Source organism: Oryza brachyantha, chromosome 8 (assembly GCF_000231095.2).
Source record: "Oryza brachyantha chromosome 8, ObraRS2, whole genome shotgun sequence".
Lineage (NCBI taxonomy): Eukaryota > Viridiplantae > Streptophyta > Magnoliopsida > Poales > Poaceae > Oryza > Oryza brachyantha.
Genome location: NC_023170.2, coordinates 17,543,275 through 17,564,468, shown reverse-complemented (window position 1 = coordinate 17,564,468; position 21,194 = coordinate 17,543,275). Strand labels below are relative to the sequence as shown.

At 44.1% G+C, this 21,194-nt stretch overlaps 5 protein-coding genes and 1 long non-coding RNA gene across 6 annotated transcripts; 1 reads left to right on the top strand and 5 right to left on the bottom strand.

Moving 5' to 3' along the window:
* Positions 1 to 385: 385 nt before the first annotated feature.
* On the bottom strand, positions 386 to 1,879 carry LOC107304751. The gene is made up of 2 exons (XM_015840207.2): positions 1,475 to 1,879; positions 386 to 936 (listed from the first exon to the last, which is right to left on the bottom strand). Exons 1-2 carry the CDS (start codon positions 1,816 to 1,818, stop codon positions 807 to 809), a joined length of 474 nt encoding a protein of 157 aa, XP_015695693.1. The 5' UTR covers positions 1,819 to 1,879; the 3' UTR covers positions 386 to 806.
* Positions 1,833 to 2,481, bottom strand: LOC121055219 (F-box protein At5g41720-like). Its single transcript, XM_040527195.1, has 2 exons — positions 1,919 to 2,481; positions 1,833 to 1,848 (listed from the first exon to the last, which is right to left on the bottom strand). Exons 1-2 carry the CDS (start codon positions 2,479 to 2,481, stop codon positions 1,833 to 1,835), a joined length of 579 nt encoding a protein of 192 aa, XP_040383129.1.
* A 2,360-nt stretch (positions 2,482 to 4,841) lies between these two features.
* Positions 4,842 to 6,905, bottom strand: LOC102699984 (thaumatin-like protein 1). The gene is made up of 3 exons (XM_015840225.2): positions 6,528 to 6,905; positions 5,743 to 6,424; positions 4,842 to 5,346 (listed from the first exon to the last, which is right to left on the bottom strand). The coding sequence occupies exons 1-3, from the start codon at positions 6,610 to 6,612 to the stop codon at positions 5,145 to 5,147; spliced, it is 969 nt and encodes a 322-aa protein (XP_015695711.1). The 5' UTR covers positions 6,613 to 6,905; the 3' UTR covers positions 4,842 to 5,144.
* Positions 6,906 to 9,993: 3,088 nt separating this feature from the next.
* LOC107304833 lies at positions 9,994 to 21,182 on the top strand. The gene is made up of 4 exons (XR_001550900.2): positions 9,994 to 10,092; positions 10,172 to 10,280; positions 10,365 to 10,476; positions 20,828 to 21,182. It is a non-coding gene; the product is annotated as an uncharacterized LOC107304833 (long non-coding RNA).
* On the bottom strand, positions 11,338 to 13,892 carry LOC102712746. The gene has a single exon (XM_040526579.1). The coding sequence runs from the start codon at positions 13,594 to 13,596 to the stop codon at positions 11,695 to 11,697; it is 1,902 nt and encodes a 633-aa protein (XP_040382513.1). The 5' UTR covers positions 13,597 to 13,892; the 3' UTR covers positions 11,338 to 11,694.
* On the bottom strand, positions 18,127 to 19,029 carry LOC107304750 (chaperone protein dnaJ 11, chloroplastic-like). Its single transcript, XM_040526581.1, has one exon. It carries the CDS (start codon positions 18,802 to 18,804, stop codon positions 18,427 to 18,429), a length of 378 nt encoding a protein of 125 aa, XP_040382515.1. The 5' UTR covers positions 18,805 to 19,029; the 3' UTR covers positions 18,127 to 18,426.
* Positions 21,183 to 21,194: the final 12 nt, after the last annotated feature.

Below are 21,194 nucleotides of genomic sequence, written 5' to 3'. Positions count from 1 at the left end.
TAAGTCCAGGGGGGTAGGAATTTTATTCGCCGAACCCTTTGTATTTTAGATAAGGGTATTTTTTACTTGTCCTCCACAGCTAACCGGATATAATGCATATATTAGGACTCAGCATCTTAAATAAGCTAATTTGAAATTCACTCAAGATCTTAAAGTGTTACTTAGATCACGGCAACCGAGAAGAAAAGAAGAGAGTCATGGTTCCCTAGTTTATTTTCTTGATAACAAAAAAATTGTAAATAATATATCAAACCAAATAATTTATCAATATTTTACTACATCAGAATATGGCTGTGGCAACATTGAGGTATTTGCCTCACATGGACATAATTTGGGCATCAACCTGGACACCATGTCAGTATGTCACCACTCCTACATCTCTCCTACCAAATTACCAAAATTTGTCAATGCCAAAATTAAAGACGAACCCAAGCATCCAGCCCTATCGGTTGCATTTGATCCGTATGATGAATTATGGAATTTTTGTCGTCACAATTTTCAAACTCTTAAATGATACATTTCGTAAAAAAATACTATCTAAAAGTTTTTCATTTGACCATTTGAAATAAACTTTTTTTAACTTTTTAGTACTTAATTCAGCCGTTCGTACCCTCGAATTGCTATCACGGTAATTAGATAATTCTTCTATCTCAAACACCACCATTATACTACGGCCCTAATTATATCTCAAAATGTTTCTTAAACAGGTGGATTTGAGGGGGGAAAAAACTAAACATGAGAAACTAATTCAATTTGTCGACATCGTCATATCCGGTCTTGCGGTCCAGTTTAGAAGCTTAATGAAATCAGGAGATGGAATCCAGCCTTTCATCAAGTATCTCACAAGGGACCAAATCTGACTCAAATTTGAAGACTTGTTGGATGCACTTGTATCGCACCGGCACTTGCGCTATCTTTCCATTCAAAAAATCATACCTGCAAAATTGGATGTTTGGATTAACAAATGCATTCCCAGCATTAATACTTAAATTATTTTGCAAACTAATTAGAGATTTGTAAAACGGAAGAAGCAATTAATGATAAAACATATACCCCTCCATGTTTTTTTATAGAACGCAGTTGACTTTTATATTTACATTGATTTTTGTCTTATTCAAAAATTTTATCCAAATATGTAAAATTATAAATCATACTTAGACTTTTCATAATAATAAATCAAATTATAATAAAATAATTAATAATTAAATAACTTTTAATAAGACGAATTGTCAAAAATAAACATAAAAGGCTAACATGTTATAAAAAAACATAGATTCGCCTAGTAATCAAATGTTTGAAAATTTAAATTCCATCCATCAAATCTCTATTGGATGATAAGCTAAAGGCGTACACACAAGCTCATACCCCGTCCTCCCTCGGTCCCCACTTATTGCACCATATTTGACGGTAGAAAAAAAATAATCAATAGTAAAAGTGAAAAAACATGGAGGGAGTAATTAATTAGTCAGTTTACCAAAGCACAGCATAGACGCTGTTGAAGAGGGCAACGTGAGAAGTGTAGAGATCTCTGAGTATTAGCGAGTTGCCTTCCTCCATGGCCAGCCTCGCCATGCTCGCCGTCATCTTCTTCTCCCACCTCTCCTCCCTGTAGCTGGCTAGCACCCAAATGTCCACCTCCTCGTCGGCCACCACCACCAGGCACAGCTTCCCCTCCACCGCCGCCACCTTCTTGCGCGCCCACCTCTTCTCGCTGGCCTCCGGTGGCAGGCCGATGAGCCGCCACCTGTCGGTCTTCATGTCGAACGCGAAGATGTCCTCCCCGCCGGTGATCCTGTCCGGCCACCGGAGCCAGTGCATGGCGCCGTGGGCCCTCACCGCCGGGCCGGTCTCCACGAGGGACTCCGGCCACACCGCCACGTCCGCCGACCGACGCCACGCCATCCTCCGCGAGTCGAACACCTCGCAGCGGAGGCAGTCCCTCAGCGAAGGGATGGAGAAGCGGACGATCTTGAAGTCCGCCGAGCGGCCGCCGCCGCCGGGGCGCGCCAGCATTGCGGTGGCCGCCGTGCGGTAGCGCACCCTGGGGCAGGGCAGCGCGCGCCACTGCCTGGTCGCCGGCTTGCAGACGTAGTACCGCGCCCCGCGGGTGGCGTCGGCCTCGACGCAGCAGAGGAGCCCCCGGTGCGGCGAGACGGCCTCGACGCGGACGTGCGCGGACGGCAGGAATCCGAGCGAGACGACGAGCTCCGGCGGCGGCGGCGGCGAGGGATACGCCGACACGAACGTGGCGTGGTAGCGGCTGCGCGCGACGGTCTGGACGAGGTAGCCGGAGACGGCGGCGGCGCGGCGGCAGTGCAGCGGCGCGAACCCCGGCTCGTACGTGAGGCGGCGCCACTGCTTGGAGACCTGGCGGCACGCGGCCAGGTCGTCGAGCGAGACGCGCGTGAGCATCTCGAACACCTGGTCCTCCGGCAGGCCACCGTCGCCGGATGCGTCCATCGACGACGACGACGAAGCCATTCTTGGCAGCTAATCCATGGGAGTGTGGATAGGTTAATTTTTTTTTGCGTGTGTTTTTCCCCTTTTCATATCTCTCCATGGACGCAACGGTAGAAAGTCAAGGAGATGTCAGGAGTGCATGCATGCATGCAGATGCGGCTTCCGTTGCCGCCAAGGCTTCCGGTGCTCAAGCAGCAACGAATTCAATTTCCGGTCCTGGTTTGCTGCCCAAGAATTCGTGCTCATCAACCGGTTTCTTCTATGGACGAATGTGTGGTGTTTGAGATAACTCACACGTAAGGATTATCTAATTTTATAACAACTATTCGAGGGTATAAATGAATTGTAAGTGATATTCTTACTTCAAAGAATTAGATGATAAACTCTACATATAATAGTTTTTTACATAAGAACAATATTTAGTAGTTTGAAATGCGTGACTGTTAAAACATCTTTAAGGGTGTCTAAAACTGACCCTGCCAAAAAAAAAAGAGGTGTCTAAAATAATCTCTAAAACTATTTTAGAAATTATGCTAAAAACATGTTTGCCAAATCTATTTTCAATATTTGCACATATCTAAAACCAGCTATCTCATATTTTAAATTTCGGGTGAAAATATATATTCCGAATGCAAATTATTTAGTTTTGGGCTATAATTTTTATGTTTATTTTTTTAGATGGACCCAATACAAAATTTTGAAAGTAAAATATTAGAAATCTCTTGAAATGCTTAAAAAACTAAAGTTATCCACGAGGCCACGAGACAACAACGCAGCCGCAGTAGATTTAATATTAGTTCATGAAAAATAATTGCCCAAAAGTTGCAATCTGCACGGCCCAATTCGGCCCAGTGGGAGTATAGCGAGCCCAGTTTCCTTGACCTGGCCGAGCCCAGAAAGAATGTTCTGTTCCCCAGCCGGCTGCCGGCTGAAGCAGTGCTCTATCCGACGGTTCAGAATTGGTTTCTTCAGGAGATTCATCATTGCTCGCAAGTCGCAGTGATATTAATTCTTCTTGATTAGTACACGTGGAAAGCGTAGATCATATCGTTGCGATTTACCCTTGTGTAGTAATTAGAGTAACAGTTAACAGGCAGCTGGACATTTAGACCAGAATTCTGTCACATCTTCTTTGTCTGTATCACCAGTAGTATTTCGTTACTGCTTTATTTACTTAATACTAGTCTGAGGCCGTGCTTTATTACAGTAACCAGCGCAAACACGGTAATAAATTATCACATGATTAATTATTTATTAGCTATAAAAACCTTAAAAATGGAGTCATATGACTTTTAAGTAATTTTTTTTACATTTTTTAACAAAAATTATACAGTTTAGCCATTCATAAAGCGTGCTCATAAAAAATAAGGTAACATGGGTCGGTAAATTGAGGAAAACCAGGAAATATATGTTCTCGCCGCTTAGAAAAAAATGACAATTTGTTCAGAGGTTTGATTGACAAAGATACTTGCTTCGATTTATTTATTTGATGTTGTTGACTTTGGAATCTATGTTTAAAATTATAATAAAATAATTATATAAATCAAATCATAATAAAATAATTAATAATTATATAAATTATTTGAATAAAATAAATGATCAAATACAGATTTAAAGTCAATGACATTAAATAAAAAAGAGAGAAGTACTCGAAGGTTACACCACCTGTTACCTTACCCTTCATTCATACAGGATGAGATGAACACCACTCTTCACTCTTGTCACTGTTACGCAAGATGGCACTTCGTCTTCACCTCTATTAATGCAGGTGATTTTGCATACATCTAGCGACTCACTAGCTCAGGTGATCGCCATTGGCCGACACAATTGGCCACCTGAAGCATCACAAATGGAAGTAGACATCAGGGCTCATGTGCCCTTCTCTTTACAGGGCATTTTCTTCAGGTGTGTGTGTGCTAGTTAAGCATCAGGTTATCACATATCAAAGTAGCTTCCATGTTCTCTTTGTTCATTGCTGTTGATGAGCATAACCCACATCTTTTGCCTATGGCTCCTCCTTTTGCCTTCACCACATTCAGAATTTCGTTTGCTTCTTGTTTCTTCAGATACACTTCCATTGCTGTTCAGAATGATTGCGTGGTGGTTGTCACAGTGCTGACAAAGGCTCAAAACCCTTATCAAGTATACATCGGTCAGACTATCAACAATCATTCGAAACACAGGTGCACAAGAGCTGCATTATACTATACAGTATACACATTAGTGGATTAACCAGCTTACCTTTGCAGGGATTCTCATTACTCTCTGAAGAAGACATGATCACAAGAGAATCTCAGATTGAGCTACTTGCCGTGCGTCTTGCTCAAACTTTAAGAAAAAAGGAGCTCACATGTATCACATCATCAGTATCAAGATCAGAATATCAGATCATATGCTCTTCTCATTGAAATTCAAAGCAGTGCATCTGGAGTCCACATTGATGAGGACCCCCAAAAATTAAGCACAGCAAAGAATGTAAACTCGGATAGCAAGGTTTCTGAAAGGCAATTAGGCAAAGCAAACACTGGCTGAGCAGCAACTACAGCTGCCAACCTGAGGTCGAGGACGCCTGCATTCTCTATCCACAAACAAAAAGGCCTAAAGAATGTGCTCTCCACGTCTCCCCTTTTGATCTCAAAAACAATTTTGGATCACTCCTACTGATCAAGATTCCTTCTCACTTGCTAACTTACTAATACAGGATGCTGCTGCAGATCAAGCATGATCACCACTGCAATTGTCAAGGCAGCTTGGAAAGCTATGGACACCGGCCATGAAGCCGCCATCACAGTCCCGGTGCCACTGCTGGCCTTCAAACTCGCCAGCCACACGGCGTCTTCGAGCTGCTCGTGGCTCGGTCTCCGCGATCCGTTTTTTGAATTCCCGCTGCAAACATATCAAAGCCATGAAATGAAAGGTTAATAATCAACCTGAAAGAGATGATGAGATTGCTATGTGTATTTGCCGTTGCAATTTCCATGCTTACTAGGAAATTGCAACTTTCCAGTCAAGGCCAGCTTAGCTACAATGCGAGGGAAGTGAGGGGCGAAACAAAGGTGAAAAGATTGCTCCTTTTCTTAGCTCCGAGCCTAACTCTATCCCATCTCTGTATACTTTCCCCAATTCATGTTCCACATCAAAATCTCTTCTTTCTTTAACTCCATGAACCTCCCCCAATTCATGTTCCACATCAAAATACCAATCTTTCCAATCGAAATTTCAATTTAATCCATTCACTACGATTGATTGATTGATTGCATTACAATCTAGATGTGTACCAACCTGGATGGAGTGGATTGCGGGCAGAAGGTGATGGTGTAATCGGTGTGGTTGCAGGTGAAGGTGGAGGTGGCATCGTCGTAGGCGTAGCTGTAGGATTTGGGGCACGCCGACTTGAAGAGCTGCGAGTACTGGGAGGGGTGGCAGGTGTCCGGGTTGCCGTAGGCGCCGTTGCAGCAGTACTCCGGCCGGCCGAAGGCCTCGCAGGCGCTGCGGCATGCGCGGCCGTCCTCGGCGCGGAGCTCGGAGGGGCAGCGCTCGTTGAGGTCGACGAGGCAGCCGGTGTCGGGGCAGTCGGGAACGGCCGCCTGGACGAGCATGGGCAGGTTGTAGCCGTCGACGAGGCTGACATCGTAGAAGTCCTTGCCGCCGGCGCCGTCGAGGGTGAACTCGGCGAGCGTGGCGGGCGGGGAGGCGCCGGCGCCGCGGCACTCGACCTGGCCGGAGCCGCAGTCCCCCGTGGCGCAGGAGCCCTTGCCGGAGGAGTCGAAGTCGCAGCCGGAGCGCGCCCAGAAGCGGCCCGACCACCCCGACGGCGCGTAGAGCGAGCGCGACTCCCCCGGCGAGAGCGCGAACCCGGTGGTCTGCAGCGGCGGCGTGCCCGAGCCCGACAGCACCCCCGGCCACACCGTGTCCGCGCACCGGTTGGTGAAGGTGAAGGTGATTGCGCCGACGCCGACCGAGCCTGCGCGCCGGAGAACAAGACGAACCCCGAATCAAAACAATCAAACTCCCATCTTTTACCTCCAAATCGCGAGCTCCACAGAGTATCAAACAACTCCACTGACCTTGCAAGAAGGAGAGGAGGAGCAACGCCAGCGACGTCGGGGAGCCGAGCAGCTGCATCGACAGCAACAGCAGCTGGGACGCCATCTCGAATCGAATCAAGAAGCGCACGACGACGGAGCTAGCCACCGCGCTCTTCGTTCCTGCGGATCTGGTGACTGACAGATTGGGGCGCTCGCTCGCTGGCTGGATTGGATTGCTTCAAATCGTCGCTGCCAAGAGGCGGCCGGGAAAGAAGAAGGTGGCGGCGGGGGAGTGGGCACGATCGCGGCAGCGGCCCACAACCCCCACCTCCAACGCGCAGGCAGCGCAGCTCGTGATACCTGACCTGCGTGGCGTGGTGGCCGTGGTGGTGGAGTGGAAGGTGTGCGGCTGCGCGTGGCGTGGCCGCGTAAACCTCTGGGCGATCGCGGCTGCCGGCTTTATAGCCAGCCAAGCCCAGCCCGTTGCTGATGCTCAGCTCACCTCGCACTTGGCACTGCCTTTCTTGCGTCTCGAATCATCACTGCCTCAAGAGTCAAATGCAGCGAGCGACGGCGAGTATTGATGTGTTTTTACGACGTTGGAATTCTGAATTGGAATCCGACTAGTTGGAGCACTGGTAAATTTATGAAAATCTTCTTTTAGAACTGGTTGCTGCTTGCTTGATTCTAGCAAAAAATGAAGAAAGAATGGGCGAGCAAATTCAAGCCGCTGAGCGCGACAAAATTTTGTTGTTTTGTTCGTTGGTAAGCGAAGCCCTTTTGTTCCTTTTTGCTTGTCACGTTGTGGGTTTGATGCTTGGACGGTTTGTATGCTATCGGCTCAACGGCAACTATCAACCTCCGCTTTTACGGCACAAAACGATAAGGAAGGGCCATGCATTATTTGCCTATTGTTACCAAATTTGAATAGAGAACACATTTGATCATTCTTATTAAAAAAAATATTACGTGATTATTATTTATTTTATTAAGGTTGGATTTATCGCCTAATATATTTTAATTATAACTTAATTTTTTTTATATCTGCTCAAAATTTGTGAATAAATCGAATGGTCAAATGTCAATAAATTAATGACGTTGTCTATTAAAATATGTTCAACTTCCCTTCCCTTTCATTTCAGGCATGTGTTTTATCACCGTACATAATTCAGTCAGACTTTCTTCTGATAATGCTATACATTCAGTGCGTGTAGCAGCAGTATGTAGATGCAGATGCAGATGCATCTCATGCAGGACTCTTGTGTGCGTATGCTACCTAGAGTCATGTTCTTGTGTTCCCCTTGTGTGGACGAATTCTTCGCACGTAAGCAAACGATCACGCAGTGCAGCACTACCATACTTCTCTCTGTGTGTGCAACTGTAGCACTACCCCGAGTGGAGTAAAATCAAGAGAATCATTTTAGGCACTAAAAAAGTCTTTGCAAAAGGGAAGGGAGAGAGATTAGGCACTTGCCACCGCTACTCGCTATCCATGTTTCTGCCTTTCTGAATTAGCACAGCTTTCTACGTGATAAGTTTTTCTTTCCAAAAAGGAAGAAAAGAAACGTACATAGATCATACTACTATATAGATTGTCAGATGAAGAGATGAGGGGAAGTTATCACCAGCCTGCATAGGGCACACTTGAGTTAAATTTTGCATTCCTGAAATCTAAGGGGTTGTTTGGATGGTATACTCAATTTATCTAAGGTTGTCATAATATTTTACTTCCTCCGTTTCCTAATATAAGATGTTTGACTTTTTTGCTTGCAATGTTTGATCATTCCTCTTATTCAAAAAATTATGAAAATATTATTTATTTTTCTTGTGACTTACTCTATTATCAAAAAGAACTTTAAGCATGGGTTGTTATTTTTTATATTTGTACTAAAATTTTAAATAAGACGAATGGTCAAACGTTGCAACCAAAAAAGTTAAACATCTTATATTAGGAAACGATCTTATATTAGGAAACGAAGATAGTAGCTAACTTGACTAAGGTTTGGCTAACAAAAATGAAGCCACACTTTACCTAGCATGTGACAAGTGTGCCACACTTTCCTGTGTCATTGACATATGGGCCATGTATATTGAAAATGAAATCTTGTCATAAGTATGACACAAACTAAACACACACCTAACTTAATCAAATTTGGCTAATTTAAGGTGTGGCAAGCTTAGACAAGTTATGATAATCAACCAAACGACCCCTAAATCTGAAACTATGAAACTACAGTATCCATGTGTAATTGGTTCAGACATAGTACTTCAGAGTTCAGACAGAAAGAGTCCAAGCTGCCGAACGCAGCAGCAGCAGCAGTCAGTTTCAGCCGACGTGCAATCTACACGCTGCCGAATCGGCATCGATGTGATGGCCATGGCCAGATCATGCTCATGCCGGGTCGGTCGATCGATCGACCAACCTGCGATTGCCACCTTTCTTTCTTTCTTTCTTTCTCCGTGGTTGCATGGTGCCTTGGTTTTGCTTCAGTTTCCATGTGGTTATACGTCACTGTTGGGCTCGGCTAATCCTGGTCGATCTGAAAGCTACTGCTACTGATCATTCGTCTGATCGAGACAATCTAACTCTTTTACTCAGCTAAAATATATCCCATCCCTAACCATATGGAGTAATTCTAACCCTGACGAACGATGGCAGCTTCCTGTATTGTTTTTCTTGCTCATCATGATAATCTTTCATTCTTATTACTCCGGCTCAAAGGAAAGCAAAAGATCTGTCATTTTCTTTTTTTTTTCATTCGCAAAGCCTGGCTGCTTAACAGGTGACATCTGCTAATGCCAGTGCTAGCTTTTAGTAAAGGGATGCTCGCCTTTCATTTGGCTTCGATCGTCAGAGCGTACGATTCATCACCACAGCTCAACGATCCCTGTGAGATTTGACACAGGAGACAGATAGATCAGAATCTGGTAATGGATTCCCTCTGGATTCAGAATCTTGATCCATGATAAGATATGACCATGCAAGTTGCAATGAGGATAAGATACGCCCTTCTGATCTTCAGATTGTGTTAATCTTTTATCAAGTTTGGTAGTAACAGGTTAGTGAGTGAATCTTGTTACAGATCATTACACACAGCTTTTTGATCCACGAGATTAGAATCTGAAGCACAGGGCACCAAACATCACTAATCATTCAGCCAGCCTTGCTCCAGAAAAGCCAATCTACTACCGAACTGCGCTGATCCAAACAGAAACCAACCCAAGTTCTGAAAGTTTTCATCTTGTGGCCAAACTTGAAACGAATATATTTGAATTGAACTGGGCTGATTCAAATCATACGGATGCTGATTTTGGGCCGGATCAGGATTCACCTCTCTCATGGGCCTGAGAGATGCATGCTAATTGGGCCCGCGAGTAGTAGGGCCGGTTCGGGAGTCATCTCTCTCATGGGCCTCAGGGTTGCATGCTACTTGGGCCGGCCCACCCGTTCGCCTCCTTCTTCTACACGCTTCCTTCCTTTCATCTCATCGGATTTCAGAAACTCCGCTAGTCCGCTCCATCGCCGCCTTCTCCTCCTCCTCCTCCTGAACTCCGGCGAGGCGGCGGTGCCTCCGGGCGCCTCCTACGTCGCCGTGGTTCCTCGGTTAGATCCTTCACTGGCTCCTTCTCTCGTGCCCTCTATTTTGCTGCGATTCCTCAGGTAGGTTTGGTTGATCCTCTAGCTCCACGGTTGCTGTTCGTGAGGAGCCGCCGTTGGTTGGCCTTCCGCTTGCTGACGAAGCGGAATTTCTCCGTGCTCCTCCTTCCCATCGCCGGAATTAGCATTCTCAGGTGTAGATTTTGTTTTTCTTTTATGTTTTGAGCTTTTGGTTTGAGTCATTCTGACTCAAGCGCACACTTGCTTTGCATTTGCAGCTTAATCGTCGATTAGCTCAACATGTTGTTGCAGATTGGAATGATTTATCCAGAGGACTAGTCCATGACGCCCATGAATGTTGCGGAAAAACTCATGTAATCTACTGATCTGGTAAGTTGCCTATCGCACGAATTGATCCTCATTCATCAACAATGCAAACTCCAGCAAAATATAAACGTCTCTGTACGGATTTAGTGCTAGTTTTTGCTGAAATAAACATGACTTTTATTCATACACGACTTAATTGTTCCATAGTTGACAGTAGTATCACTCAAATATAGTTTTGTGTCTTGGCATTAACCATCCTACTACAAAACATATTCTGCTTGCATGGGAGCAAGCCAAACTATTCTGGCGGCAGTATTTTGACAACTTGTAGAAGTATACAGAGAGACAGGATTGCTTTAGGAACCAAACATTGGAGTTACTCTTACACCGACACAAGTAGAACAGGATCGATGCCTTGAGTTAAATTGACAATGCAGATTGCATCAGTTCCTGACAGTGACCATATGGCCTATTGGCCTGTACATTCATCTAGTACTTTGATAGACCAGAGGCATCAAATGGACCAACTTGCTGTTCCGGGCATATCTGCCTTGGATACAAGGTAAGACGATAACTACATGTCAAAATGTCAGTGTCAGGTTTAAGGGATGTAACAAATGTCAAAGCAAGATAGTGGCAAGTTTATGCCATCTAAGAGTTCAAAGTGTTATAAGTTTTTTTATGGAAAAAACTACTCAAAATCATTATTAACAATGTATTGGTGTCTAGGTCTCTAGGAAAGAATTTTCCATTGAGGAGAAGAATTCAGTAAGGACGACTATTCTGTGATAAAACTGAATTCTAGATGAACCTCTACAAGCAAGAAAAATGCAAGTGTTTAACTACAGGACATGTATGATCGAAAAGAGCAAAACACAACCAATGTTAACAGGTCAAGCACAAAAAGAAAATAAAAGACGCAGGTATCAAAGTTGAGAATAATTGAACTTTTTAATATACATCGAGCATCAGGGTGAAATGAGAGTACAAGATGCTAAACTCCAAAATCCAAAGCTATACAACCAGTCACCATTAGTCACCACCAACGGATATACAAGTCAACAACGAACACCAGCAACTCCTACAAAAACCCATTTGATGCCCTGGACAAAGCATGGAATCGAACTGATTGCATCAACAATTTCAAGTCAAACACCTGAATATATATACAGTAGTCATCAGCTGATTGATGCAACGAAGACGATGAAGAAGAAGCCGGCCATCCATCTTGGTATCATCCTACTACAAGCCTCTTTCTGCATCAAGAAACCATTTTTGATTTCAGTAGTAACCTTTGGCCCCTCTGGATTGGTAGAGCTCCATCCTAATCTTGGCTTCGAGCAACAAGCTGTCGATCAATGGATCTTGCACCATTGCTGCTTGCTTGGATGCCCACTCAAGCAAGGTGAGGATCTCCGCCTGCGCAAGCTCCTCGTTGTCCGGGACGTTGTGCGCGATGTAGCAGACGAGGAGGAGCGCGGCTATCTGGACGGCCTGCTCGGCGAAGTAGACGAGCTGGACGAGGTGCTTGGCGCCGCCGTGGTGGATGATCGCCTTGGAGTGGTCGACATGGAGGTAATTCTCCGTGCAGGCGAACTTGGTGAGCGCGACGGCCGCCTCGCGGCTGACGTCGGCTTCCCTCTCGTCGAGGAGGTTCACCAATGGCCCGATGATCCGGGTCTCGGTTGCCCGGAACGTTCTGGAGAGGCAGCCGAGCGATATGATGCAGGGGATGAGGAGCTCGTCGTAGTCGGCCTTGTGGACGACGCGGAGGAGCTGGTCGACGACGGCGCGGGCGGCGGGGGATGTCGGCTTGAATGCCGATCGCCGGAGGTCGGCGTTCTGCTCGGCGACCAGGCAGATCTCCATGAGCGCCATGGCCGAGTTGTACTGCACGTCGTCGACGCCTTTCTCGAGGAGGACGGATAGGCAGAGCAGCGCCCTGGACTCGGTGATGTTCTTGCAGACGGCGGCATTGCCCGTGGCGAGCTGCCACAGCGCCTTGGCGGCGTTGGCTTTCAGGTAGGCTTTCGTCTCTGCGTCCTCGAACTCCCGCGCCTTCGTGCTCGTCCCGGACAGGGACGCGCTGTGCTGCTTCGTCCCGGCGACGCCGACGCCGCCGCCGCCGCCGCTGCTCGAGGTCCCGGCTCCTGTGGCGCTCGAGCTGGCGGCGCCACCGGTGGGCTTCGCTGCCAGCATGGTGGTGGCTTGGTCGGCGGCCTCCAGCGTGTCGTGATGCGAGGCGGAGGCGGAGCTGGCGCCGTTGTTCTTCTTGTCCATGAGCACGGTGTGTATGGACATCTTGGAGGCGACGGCGTACTTGGAGTGCTCCTGCACCGTCTCGAAGGCGAGGTGGGAGACGAGGAGGCGGATGACATTGCTCTGGAGGAAGGCGTCCTGGCATTTGGGGTGGTTGGTGGCGAGCTCGGAGACGGCCCAGGCGACCATGCCCTGCACCTTCATGGGCGCGTCCTTGAGGATCTTGGCGAAGGCGGTGCAGACGCCGGCGAGCACCATGAGCTCGACGCACTCGGGGTCACGGCCGAGGAGGCCGATGGCGAGCGCGGCGGTCTCCTGGCCCTCGGAGCTGCCCTCCTTGATGAGGCGGAGCAGCGGCGGGACGCCGTCCTCCTCGATGATGAGCCTCCCGTAGCGGTCATTGTCGCGCGCGAGGGAGACGATGCTGGCGGCGGCGTCGGCGCGGGCCTCGGGGTTGCCGGTGTAGAGGACGGCGATCTGCTCCCAGATGAGGAAGAGAATGGGCTCGTTCTGCGCGATGGGCGGGAGGCCGATGTGGTCGTCGAGGTCGTCGGCGTTGCTGTAGTTGGAGACGCGGAGGATCCAGGAGAGGTCGCCGAGGGAGTTGTCCAGCTGGTTGGACGTCTTCTTGAAGGAGCCGGCGGGGATGATGGTGAAGACGCGGCGGACGAGGCCGTGGCCGCGGCACCGGTCGAGCAGCGCGGCGGCCTTGTCGAGCGCCTTGCCGGTGTCGTCGAGGATGCGGCGGGCGGGCCTCTCGTAGAGGTCGGCGCGGGCGGCCTGGCGGAGGAGGGTGGCGAGGCGCTCGACCTTGGCCTTGAGGTCGAGGCATTCCTGCCGGCACGTCTGCGCCTCCTCCGCCCACTTGATCACCTGCTCCGCCAACTGGATCGGCCGCGCCAAGATCGCCTTGAGGTCGTCCATCTACGATCAACAGCAGCAATGGCGGCGAGCGCGAGAGCGCACCAGCGGCAGGAGGAGGAGCCGCCCGTGCTCCTCCGGCGACGGCGGTGGTGGAGGGATCGCTAATTGGGGAAGGGGGAAGGGACGGAACGGGAGCGGCATGTGAGGCGCGCGAGAGATGCTGATCGCTAATTCTGCCCTCGCTGCCATGCAATGGAGAGAAGAGAAGGGAAGACGAGAGGTCGTTTCCGCGCTTTTCCGGGGCTAATTGCGCGCGCCGTTGGATGGCAACTCCCCACGATCCATCTCATGCCATTTTCCCCTTTGTGTGAGTATTCCTAGTGCTATTCCATTTGTTTCATATTATAAAATTGTTTAAGGCTGTGTTCGACAGCCTCCCCCAGTAACTTATCTCCCTTGTTTTTCGCGCGCATATTTCTCAAACCGCTAAATGGTGTATTTTTTGCAAAAAATTTCTATAGTAAAGTTGTTTTAAAAAATCATATTAATCTATTTTATGTTTTTTTAATAATGAATAATTAATCAATCATATACTAATCTATTAATATGTTTTTCGTACCAGGGCATAAGTTAACTTACACCCCACCGCCGAACGCGGCCCAGTTTACCTAGATTCATCCATATATCAGTGTATATGTTTTGTATATGTGTTTAAATTTATTAGCACACTTATAAATCTAAGTAAATCAAAAAGTCTTATAACGTGTAACGGGGTGAATACTTAGTATAGGAACTAATATGCATTAGTAGTAGATATAATCATCATTCATGGATTATTTCTGCAGTTTTTACTGCTTAGTTAGATTTAAAAACATTATATTTGATTGATAGGTACTCTATCCTTTCCAAAATATAAAGATTTTTAGTATTTAAATTAGTACCACAATATAAGCATACATGCGTTGATCCGTATCATTTTCTGGATTGTAATGATTCTACAACCAAGTGCTTGAGAAGGAATGCCAGCAATTTAAATTTTGACCAATGGGGTGACTAAAACAGAACAGTTAAACTAAATATTAGTATTTGCTAAATAGTCTGTAAATGTTTATATTTTGAGTAGATATAGTAGATACTATGTGCAACTTAGTTTATCCACAAATTATTATTTGGTCATTTATGTCTCGTTTACGGTTTACCGATCTATATTTATTCTCTTTGTTTCGTACTATAAGCCATATTACATTTGCTCTTACGTAAAAATATTCCAAGTTTAACTATATATATATATATATATATATATATATATATATATATATATATATACACATTTATTAATATCTAGAGCACCAATTAGTTTCATAAAATCCTTTATCAAACATATTTTTTATAGTATATGTATTTAAAATATTGTTATTGTTATAATTGTTTATAAACTTGATCAAATTTGAAAAGATTTGACTTAGGATAAAACTACAGTGGTAATATAAAACGAGAGAGCGCTACTAACTTTTTTGCTTTCATAGATACAATTAGGTTTGGCATCACAAAATTTCACTCCATACATACAATTGTATTACGTATATAATAGACTTTTAATTCTAATTAGATTTAATATGCAGATCTTAGCTTTGTATCCATAGAAATCTATATCTTATAATATAATTTTACCTTGGTAATTAAATCCACTATAAACGGGGCATATTTTCTTTACTTCTTTCTATGTTAATTTGGTGATATATGTAGATCCCAAGAGGGAGCGAATAATGTAACTCACTCTTCTCTACAGAAATCACCATAGATTCAATTAATGCATGCTACAAATGGGTCTCTTTCTTTTTTGTAGGTTCATAGCTAAGCCATGTCTTACGTGAGAGACATCATGCCCTACCCCTTTCTCCTTTTTAATTAACTCTATGTAAATCAACACAAACACATAAACACTATTTAGGTGAAGAAGAGATGGGAGGAGAGAGAGGAGAAGCAAGCCGTAAGCTTACAGCCGGCTCGAGCACAAGAACCAAAAAAAATTATAAAACAAGTAAGTCATGTATTAATGATAAATAGTTAACTACAATTACTATATGAGTGGACTAAGAAAATACTATAAAGCGTCTTAAAGTCGGCTTGCTGACTATTATTAGGCTTGCTCTAAGTGACATAATAACTTCTACCACTCCGTCTTAAAAATTTATACTTTATTTTAACCTATGTCATGTGTACTAAAATATCTTTCACTTTTCCTAGACCAAATGTATGTCTCCCTTATATTTTCAAATCAAAATATATTTATGTCCTACTTTACCAAACCCTAATGCAATAATGACTTAAAAATAGTTTTTTAGGATAAATAAGAAGAACTAAAAATAAACTATTTTTAGAATATAGGCAATACTCCACGAATTAACACTATCCTATCCGTGTGATCATGCTTGCAGAAGCCCGGGAAAAAAGGAATAGATCCCTTGCAGTAGCATTGTGCTATTGCAAGGGGCTATAGTGCGGTAAATTTGATATACGCCGTAACCGTTGGATCAAAGCATACGGTCAAGATTTAACCGTATAGTATTTGCTACAACAATCAACAATATTTTGGATTTACTGTTGCTACGGTATTTAAACTTGTTGGCGACATTTATTCACTATTCGTCTCGCATGAACAGTGTCTCTCTGTCATACTGCATAGGATTCAGACACGGTCTACACTATACTAATTAATCCATCTTGTAAGGTTAATGTTATGTGTTTGGTTGCTCGTATATCCTTAGCTGGCCTAGTCCATCTCATATTTTCGGTTGAGTTTATCCTAGCTAAGCATACAGGTGTTGAATTATTTGGTTGATTGTATAGGTTTAGTTTGGCTAGTATGAGATTATGGATTAGTGGGTTGCAGAGACATACGTTTGAAAGAGATCGTTTGTTTGACTACACGCATTCCAGGTTTAGTTATCTCCTCATTCCAGGTTTAGATTCTTGTATTCACCAATTGAACAGATGCTTGGCTGCTTCGAGATCTTACCATTATTCCATTAACATCTAAGGGAAACGTTCTTACTGCAAAGAAAACTCAGAAAACAGACACAAAAACAGTTGGCAATATCATGGGACGAACTAAATGATCAACAGGTCGTTTTCACCCACGGGAAAAAGACCATGGCATGCACCTTCTGAAGAAAAAATAAGTGTGTCACGTTAACTAAACGGTAATCTTTTCAATTGCTGCAAAGGGAATAGAAATACATAATTGTCTAGTAAAGAGGATAGAAGCCATCATGCCAACCAAGCTAGTGTACGTACTGTCCTCTAACATCAATGGTTCATGGTTCCTTTATGCTTATTCTGGTGCTTGAGTCATAGATTTTACCACTTGTTCAAATTTATCATGGAGTCCCTTACATTTAAATATGAAGATATTATTAGTTACCCACGTCATAAAGAAGTAGTACGTGGCAGAAGGTTCATCAATCACCTTGAATATGGTTTCAGTCAAAGGAACATGGAGACACTTTGCCTGGGCAGTACATTGTTTCGTTTTGAATTGTTGTTGCCTGCCCAGAAGATCAACACAGACTGATGTTTGTCCATGGAACTAGTGGGCACAACACAAGACAATTGGAAGGCGCCAATTTGTTACTGCATTTAAGACTTGAGCAATTTTGGTTGTTTAACAAAGATTAAGATTGATAAAAAAATTATGACACCTCTTAATAAATAAATAAGAAATGGATATAACATCCCAATAAATATGAAATAGATTGGGGCGGAAAGTGGATGAGACAAAATGGTAAAAAAAATTATATGAGAAGTGATTAATGTGATACATAGTAGTACTATAAATAATATTCCATTTGTATTTCAAGAGATGACGCGGTTAATAGTTTTGCACATGATTGATAATTCGTCTTATTGAAAAACTTACGTAATTATTATTTGTTTTGTTGTGATTGGATTCATTACATAATATATTTTAATTATAACTTCACATTTTATTTGTTTGCTTAAATTTTTTGAATAAAATGAATAATCAAATATGTGTTAAAAAAATCAACTGTGTTATGTATAAAATATGGCTATGGAGGAATAAAGATATGAAGGAAGTATTAAAAATACTTATATTTTAATGCAATTTTAAATCCCAAAATGCTTATGAACTCATCATTTTGCTTATAAGAGCATAAGCGAAACCACATATTAACGGTTAAAAATTAATTTATAGGTAAAACTTTTATAAACGTACTCCATGCCATTTAAAACCAAAGGCCAGAAAATATTAAAAAAATTATAAATATAAATGTAAATTTAAAAGTTAGATTTATAAGTACAAACATAAGTCGTAAGTTGTTATGTTTAAAGATGGAGAGCTTCTATTTTGGGATGTTTTGAATGCAGGCAGCTTGCTGTGGCAAGTAGGGGTACTAATCGAATATTCTAGCAGACCTTTGAGGCCGTGCATCCAATGGGCCATCCTCCCTACGTTCGCCGCCATAGAAAAGAATGGCATCCATCATCTCTAACACGCTAGTGCTTCCAAAGTCGTCGGTCGTGGCATCTCTCGCCAAAAGAAAATTGAACACGAGAGAGAGAGAGAGATGTAGCAGAGGCAGGGCAGGCAATTTCCTTCAAACCTCGCGTCAAAACACGCTTTAGCACATATTCACAGTACATAGTGTCATGGTGATGGGTTAATCCTTGGATTACTAGCTAAATACTCTATCTACTCTCAAAGTTTGGATTTTTACATTACATTCACGCACGATGGATGCGAGGGAGAAGAAAAAGGAGGGAGATTTTATACTCTACTGTACATAGGCATGGGTGATCACCGTAGTAAAAAAATTGTAAGGTGAGCGCGGCGGCCATGGCTGCGTCAAGAGACAGAATCATGCGCTGCTACCAGCACTGGTCGGTCTCCCAGGTGCGGCGCGGCCGGCGGGAGGCGGCGCGGGCGACGACGACGTCGCGGTCGTAGCGCGCGCGGCTGTCGGGGTCGGAGAGCGTGGCGTAGGCGTCGTGGAGCCGGACGAAGTCGTCGGCGGCGCCCGCCGCGTCGGGGTGCCGCTCCCGCGCCAGGCGGCGGTACGCCGCCCTGATCTCCCGCACCGTGGCGCCGGCCCGCAGCCCCAGCACGTCGTACAGCGTGCCGCCGGACGTCGCCGGCGCCGGTGCCGCCGCCGCCACGGACACCGCGCACCGGACCCTCCGCGCCGCGCGGCACCCAACCGCCGACGGCTTCGGCGCAAAGACGACCCCCACAGGCGCGCAGATCATGAGAAGAGAGGTAGCAATCGGAATGGTGGGGAGGGGGCAAGCAGATCTGGGAAGAGGAAGAGAAAGGCTGTGAATCTTTTATCTATGGAGGAGGATGAGGCAGGTGAGACGTCGTTGGATTTTGGGGTGGTTTCGTGGGTATTTTAGGCGGTTTGGCGGATAGGATCGGTGGGCATGGCGGTCAGCATCCATGTGGTATTGTGGTGGCGTCGACTTGGCGAGCAAGACGACGGGTAAAAGCACCACTGGCTGGCTGCAGGGCATCGCTGTCATGTCAACTAGACAACTAGTAACTGCTTTGCTCCATCCTAAAATAATTTTTTCAGTGTTAATATAACGTTTAACTTTATGTTTTATTTAAACTTTTTTATGATTAGTACTTTTATTAGGTGATAAAATAAAAATAATTCTTTCACGTGACTAATTTTTTTTAAAAAAATTGATGTTTTACACGTGACTAATGAATGATCAATGTCATTGAACACGTAAATAAAAAATAAAGTTATTTTTTTCCCGGAGGCAGTATTCTGTTTCTCCGGTGGTCGCGGGCGGCGAGACATGATTATTGTGTTTCCGGTTGATGAGACGCATGGCGGGAGTGCCATCTGACCCCATGGTTTTGGCTGGCGCGGCACGCTGATTTCGATTCCGGCCGCCGTCTCCATCTCGTCGGTGTGTGTCTCTCTCTACTTGCGCTCACTGGCCAAGAGTCGCTCCGACAGCAACGTGGCCGACCACCGCGTCGCTCGTTGCAGGATGCCCTACAGATCAGACGCCGATTCTCGGGCTCTATTTTATCAAATACAAAAGGGATACATCATACATGCTTTTATTGACTAGCTTAACTAATTAGCAATACCCATTACATAAGTACAAAAATCCTTTTATAAGCATATTTTGCCACCACTTTATTTGAAGAATAACCCCAATAACACTATTTCTTTTGGCTTCGCCACTAAATTGAAACACACTTTGAAACATTTTGCAGTATATTATCATGGATTTTTCAAGTTACCCTCGAATGATTTAGGAATTGTCCATTGCTTCGGATCCAATGGATCTAATTTTATTATACTATACTAGTAATATGTGCAGTAGAAATTAATTTGAACTAAAATATATAACTTCATGATAAATTTATATGTTACATATCATGTTAATATAGATAAATAGATACATATATCTTACCAAAGTTTTAAATAAAATATTTAATATACTTATAAAACACATAATTAGATCAAAATTTTACTATACTCCTACCATACTAGTGAAAAGTACCGTAACAGTGCCCTAAATATAGGATGAAAGGAGGTGTGATGGTGAATGAAGATAAAATAAGAAAATTTTAATGAAAAGTGATCGACGGAATAAGTAATATGGTACATATTAATAGAAATCCTTATACCATGGAATAAAATTTGAATCATATAAATCACTCATGGGGTAATAGTTTTTTTTTTGGGTAAATTGCGTTGGTGGTACGCAGACTTGTTAAGTGGGTGCAATTTAGTACATAAACTCATAAAATATGTATTATGATGCATGAACCTGCTTAGTGCATGTGAACTAAGTCTAAAACAATGTATTGTGGCAAATAATGTTGAGTTAAAGTTGATTAGGATGTATATGCACACATGGAACCGTGAGGAATGTCATGTGCAAATATCCTTTATGTATGATTTGTATTTATTTTATTTTTCATTGTTTTCTATCAATTTTATACTCCCATTTATGTCTTATAAATAATTTATTTATACATAAAATTACTTACTCTATATTTAATTGAGCATGTGCTATGTATATGATATTATCTTGACATGCGAGCTCACCCGTAATCCTAATCAGTGTGCAACCTAGTGAAATTAGGCAGCATATTTTTTTTTGGCTTTGGTTTGTACACACTAGATAAGTTTATACACCGAAACAGACGATTTACAGGTTTATATACTAAATTGCACCCATCTCGTAAGTTCATACACCAGTAGCACAATTTATTTATTTTTTTTTCTTCCTTTTTTCTGAGAGGGATATGATGGAGCGAGTCGGGCCACACTTCGTTCATGTGGGCTGGTGATGACAAGCATGAGAGCTAGCTCTTCTACTACCAAATGTTTCTCTGTTGTCCAGTCAGGCCCATCAGAGAGCAGCAGGAGTCCCTCCAAATAGTTCAGTTGTTTGGCTTGTTGCTGCTCTGCTGTGCTCTGGAAAACCGGTACCAGTAGTATGACTGGACACAGAATTCAAACGTGCTCATGTGCACCTCTATGTCCAGGACAAAGAAACTTCTTTCGTGGACACTGCTGCCTTCCAGAAGATGCTACAGGTAATGTCAACAGAAATGTCGCCGTTCAAACATTAAAGTTTGGAACTTGGGCTATAAGGCTAATACA

Bases quoted from the DNA above. Each gene is read 5' to 3' on its own strand.
- LOC121055219 (XM_040527195.1), bottom strand. From the start codon at position 2,481: ATGGCTTCGTCGTCGTCGTCGATGGACGCATCCGGCGACGGTGGCCTG.
- LOC102699984 (XM_015840225.2), bottom strand. From the start codon at position 6,612: ATGGCGTCCCAGCTGCTGTTGCTGTCGATGCAGCTGCTCGGCTCCCCG. The intron at 6,425-6,527 runs GTCAGTGGAGTT...TCCGGCGCGCAG, and splicing joins CCTCCTCTCCTTCTTGCAAG to GCTCGGTCGGCGTCGGCGCA. The intron at 5,347-5,742 runs GTTGGTACACAT...ATATGTTTGCAG, and splicing joins CCGCAATCCACTCCATCCAG to CGGGAATTCAAAAAACGGAT.
- LOC107304750 (XM_040526581.1), bottom strand. From the start codon at position 18,804: ATGATCTGCGCGCCTGTGGGGGTCGTCTTTGCGCCGAAGCCGTCGGCG.
- LOC107304751 (XM_015840207.2), bottom strand. From the start codon at position 1,818: ATGCACTGGCTCCGGTGGCCGGACAGGATCACCGGCGGGGAGGACATC. The intron at 937-1,474 runs GTAAACTGACTA...CCAATTTTGCAG, and splicing joins AGCGTCTATGCTGTGCTTTG to GTATGATTTTTTGAATGGAA.
- LOC102712746 (XM_040526579.1), bottom strand. From the start codon at position 13,596: ATGGACGACCTCAAGGCGATCTTGGCGCGGCCGATCCAGTTGGCGGAG.